The 4,627-nt window shown below is 61.8% G+C and overlaps 2 protein-coding genes across 2 annotated transcripts; both read right to left on the bottom strand.

The window, feature by feature from the left end:
- Nucleotides 1–429: 429 nt before the first annotated feature.
- Nucleotides 430–1,473, bottom strand: LOC113203607 (uncharacterized). The gene has a single exon (XM_026418381.1). It carries the CDS (start codon nt 1,471–1,473, stop codon nt 430–432), a length of 1,044 nt encoding a protein of 347 aa, XP_026274166.1.
- A 520-nt stretch (nt 1,474–1,993) lies between these two features.
- Nucleotides 1,994–4,357, bottom strand: LOC113203606 (tyrosine-protein kinase Btk29A; the record flags this gene model as incomplete). The annotated part of the gene is given in 9 exon segments (XM_052276197.1): nt 1,994–2,142; nt 2,232–2,365; nt 2,446–2,564; nt 2,653–2,940; nt 3,284–3,455; nt 3,616–3,809; nt 3,910–4,038; nt 4,130–4,195; nt 4,293–4,357. Coding segments are annotated over 9 exon segments (1,269 nt in total), but the record flags the coding sequence as incomplete, so codon positions are not given.
- Nucleotides 4,358–4,627: the final 270 nt, after the last annotated feature.

Genomic DNA, 4,627 nt, shown 5'->3' with positions numbered 1-4,627 from the left:
GGTTGGTGCACTTTTCAGGAATTGCTTCTTTAGATGCAACATATTCATAATTTATATTTTTTCCTTTCAAATGTACCAAATAACGCCTACAAGGCTGACACACATTTGTCTCACTGAAAGAAAACTAACATTCACTATTTGCTTGTGCCTGGTTTAAACCTTTTAATATTTTAATTTTTTTAGAACAGCAACAGAAGACAGAGTGGAAACAAAGTCCCAACAACAGTTTGCTCCATAGTCAGTCTCTTCTCAGCTTTGGCACTGCGTCAACCTGCACTCTCATCAAATGACAAGTTTCCTTTACGTAGGAACCTGAGCTATCTACTCTATGGCACCTGGACGCTTCCGCATCAGCGGTAGAAAAGTAAAATCGGCTCAAAGCCCAAAACATGACTAGCTCCACGCGCAGCGCAGGCCTCGCACTGCGTCTCACTTGGTCCTACTGGCGCGGATGGCGCGGCAGATGTCGACCCACGGCTGCCCCAGGGTGGCGCACAGGCCGCACGCGTCCAGGCTGGAGCCCTGCCCCGCCACGTGCACGCCGTGAGGCATGCCGCGGGTGTGGGCCAGGCTCAGCGCCAGGCTGGGCGCCAGGCTGGGCGACGTGGGCGCGTGGATGGGGACCGGGGCCGGCAGGCTGTGGTGCCGCAGGCGGAGCAGGCCCAGGTCGTGGCCGAGGCCGTGCTCCGCGATGTGCTCCATCGGCTCGGGGGAGTAGTCGGCGGCGTGCAGCCCCGAGTCCGGCGTCCTCGGGGACGTGCTGAGGTGCGAGGACCGGCTGCTCTTGCCGCGCGACAGCGTGGACGTGGACGTGGAAGTGAAGTCCAGGTAGTCGGCAAAAAGTGCGGGGGCGGGGGGCGAGTCCTCAAAGTCCTCGATGGAGGCGTCGAGGAACTCGAGCTCGGGGCTGTCCGAGTCCGGATCCGGCTCCAGGTCGAGCCCCCCGCCGAGGCCGCTGGACCTCTGGAAGTTGGGTGGCGGCAGTGGCGGGGGGTCGATGACGGGCTCCTGGTACTCGGAGGGGCACGGCAGCGTGGGGGAGTACTCGCTGTACTCCGGGGGAGGAGAGTAGCTGGCGAGAGGCGCCGGCACTGCGGGCGAATAGTCCTGCAGGTAGCCGGCGGAGTAGCTAAGCGCTGCGGACGAAAGCAGCGAGCCCAGCCCCGCGGGGCCGGGGGTGGTGCCGGGCGTGGGCCCGGCGGAGGGTGGGGCATTGACGGTACTTGGCGTCAATGCGGCGAAAGATTTGGGACTTCTGCTCCTGTGCTTGGACCGGGTCGGGCCTGTCTGGCGGGTCTGGCCTACGCCCTGGCTGGCGCCCTGGCTGGTCACCCTGGCGAGGTACTCGGCCACCTGCTGCAGGGTGAGGGGCGGGCTGCCCGCGCGAGGCGAGTGCGGGTCGGGGTGCGTGGTCGACCGGCGCCTCGTCTTGGGGTTGGGCAGCGTGTGCGTAGCCAGGGGCGAGTGCTTCATGCCCCGCGCCGCCTTGGAGTGGCGTGCCAGCGTGCTGCAGCGCGCGCGCACCGGCGACACGTCGCGGCGCCCGTCGGCCACCTCCAGCGCGGAGGCCGAGGCCGGCGCCGAGGTCGGGCCCGGGAGCGGCAGAGACTGCGGCTGTGACGGCGGCGTCTCCGCGCTGCGGGCCTTCTCCAGCTTGGGCGACGGGCTCTTGGTGGCGCGCGTGCAGGGGAAGGCGAACTGCAGCGAGCGGCTCTTGGCCGTCGACGACGACGACGTGGTGGTGGTGGTCGCGGCCGACGACGTCGAGGCCTGGGTGGCGGTCGAGGCCTTGGACGACCCCGACTCCACCAGCTGCAGCAGGTCCGTGCTCGACGTTTGCGCGTGCGACTGCGCCGGCCGCAGCGGATGCTTGGCGGCGTGCTGCGGCTGCAGCTGCGCGCCCAGCGGCGGCCACAGCGGCCACTGCCAGGGCGGCGAGTCGGCGCGCGGCGCAGGCTGGGGAGAGTCCCCGAGGCTGCGGCCGAGGCTGGGGAGCGAGCACGGTGAGCCCGACCCGGTCAAGTACTTGAGCAGGAAAAGTCAGTCCGCTAGGAGACCCTGTGACACGGCTATTAGCTGGTCCTTGAGGATGCGGAACGACGGTCGATCCTCGGGGCAGTGGCACCAGCACTTTCTCATCACCTGAGGGGTCAGAAGATACCGGAATTAGTCGAGAGCGCCCCGCCGCCATCACTGCAACGCGCTGGACAAAGCAGCAGCCCGACACTTGCCTCATAAACCTCCTTGAAGCACGCCTTGGGTCGCTCCAGGATGATCCCCCGCTGCACTCGATCGACAACCTCGGTGTTCTTCAGTCGGCCGTACGGCATCTTGCCGCAGGTGAACACTTCCCACATCAGGACTCCTGCAACACGAACATTGATTGAGCGACGTCACGATCACGCCGGCCAAGCGCGGGGGAGAGCGGCACACGCGAGCACTTACCGTACGCCCACACGTCAGACTTGGAGGAGAACCGGGTGTAATTTAACACTTCCGGGGGAGCCCACTTGATTGGGAACTTCGTACCTCCTGAGCTAGTGTATTGATCATCTAGGACGTATCTGCAGGCAAAGATAAGGTGGCATTAGTGACGACCCAAGGGACGACCCAGGGGACGACGCTCACTCGCATCGTCCGACAGATACACACCTGGCGAGGCCGAAGTCGGCCACCTTGACTACGTTCTCGGAGCCGACGAGGCAGTTCCGCGCGGCCAGGTCGCGGTGGATGTAGTTATGCCGCTCCAGGTAGGCCATGCCCTTGCACACCTGGATGCACATGTCCAGCAGGAGGCCGACGTTGCCGCCGAGGGTGGACTCGTGGCGCCGCAGGTAGTTGAGCAGGGAGCCGTGCCGCATGTACTCCGTCACGATGTAGATGGGCCGGTGTTTGCTGCAGACGCCGTAGAGCTGCACCAGGTTCTGGTGCTGCAGCTTGCTGCGGGGCAGAGGGGGGCGGAGAAGGTTTGTGAGACGGGTAGTTCCAGTCAGAGAAAACAATTTAGTGTTCACCCTTATAAAAAAAATAAGATTAAGTTTTTTAAAAAATAAGAAAAAAATCGAGTAAGAGTAAAGGACAAACCAAAATCAAATACAAAATCAAATAAAATATAAGAAAAAAAATCAACCCCCCAAAAAGATCAAGAAAAATCAGAAAAATCGGTACATAATGCTTGAATTTATCGTGAATAAGCACCCCTCGGGTTTGTGTCAGGGTTAAGGGAAGCGTGGCGCTGGTGCAGCAGTTGTGATCACAGGCCGTGAGTGATGCTGATGCTTACGTCATAACTTTGGCCTCCTCGATGAAGTCATCCTCCGACATGGTGCCCTCCTTCATCATCTTGACGGCCACGTCGATGGAGCCCCGCCACTTGCCGCGACGCACCACGCCGAACTGGCCGGAGCCCAGCTCCTCGAGCAGCATCAGCTCCTGGGGGTCGATCTCCCATTTGTCTGCGGAACAAGCAACACAGCCATTTGTAATCATTTCCCGAGGCTGGAGCGCAGCGCAGCATCGCATGGGAGCAGCAGCAGCAGCGTCCGTGGGAAAAGATGGAAAGTAAAAGAGATTGGCTCCCGGCGCGCTCCGGCTCTTCCCTGCCCTGCGGCTTACCGTGACTGAGGCCGGCCGTGGCGGGGACCGGCCTGTCGCAGGGCGAGGCCTTGAGGCGGGAGGCGAGGCCTCCGCTGTTGTGGCGGTGGTAGTTGACCAGGTCCGGGATCGAGCCGCAGCAGTGCTTCTCAGAAAGGAAGAACTCCCCCCGGGAGTTCTGTTTGATGTGGTAGTGCTTGACGTGCGGGTGCGGCCTGCGAGGGAGGGAGAGTAAACACGTCAATACACTGAATGCAGCAGCCTCTAGCCGCCTTTTCGACTGCATATAGGCCTTGCGGTCCGGTGGGTACTCACACTTTCGTGTAGAGGGAGAGCGTATACAGGCCCTTGGTCGACGAGTTCCTCACCACGAAGCAGCCTTCCTTGTCCTCCTGCTTCAGGCAGGACTCGGCCCTCTGTCTCGACATGTCCCCGACATACCATCTGGGCGAAAAAGGAAATGGAGGAAAAGGGTTAGAGAGAATCGCACTTCCTGTCTCCGGAGATTCGGGGAGGGACGCCGGGGGGCACTCACTCGTATTTCTGCAGACCCAGCAGCTCCTTCTCCTTCACGTAGTTGCTGGGGATGTACCCGATGGCCCTGCGAGACAAGACGACTGCAAATAAAGGCCGAACAGAGACGGCGAATGCAAACAGAAGGCGGGTCGAAGCCGCCGGGCCGCCGGGCGCACACTTACCCGTTCTCGTCCTTGACTTTCCACCAGTGCTCCTGCGAGTCGTCCAGCACCTCGTACTCGGCGCCCTGCAAACAGAGACAAGGTTAGGCCCAAGGTCTCACCTCCCCCAGCCCACCGCAGGAAATTACAACGCCGGTAAGTCAAAACGACGCCGCCGCCCCTCTCACGGGCCCGGCCCGACCCTCACGGCCGCGAAAGTTTACACATTTAAGACGCGCGCAATGACCCCGCGCTCTATCCAGAGGTGCGGGCGGGGGGTGAGGGATGGGGGGCGCACGACACCGAGGGGAACATCCGCCATCCCTCTCCCCCCCCCCTTTTCACTGTCTCTAGGC

The sequence above is a fragment of the Frankliniella occidentalis genome, unplaced genomic scaffold, assembly GCF_000697945.3.
Source record: "Frankliniella occidentalis isolate FOCC.00 unplaced genomic scaffold, Focc_3.1 Scaffold2093, whole genome shotgun sequence".
Classification (NCBI taxonomy): domain Eukaryota; kingdom Metazoa; phylum Arthropoda; class Insecta; order Thysanoptera; family Thripidae; genus Frankliniella; species Frankliniella occidentalis.
This window is presented reverse-complemented; position numbering and strand designations above follow the sequence as displayed.

Excerpts from the sequence above, each read along its gene's own strand:
- LOC113203607 (XM_026418381.1), bottom strand. The coding sequence starts at position 1,473 with ATGAAGCACTCGCCCCTGGCTACGCACACGCTGCCCAACCCCAAGACG.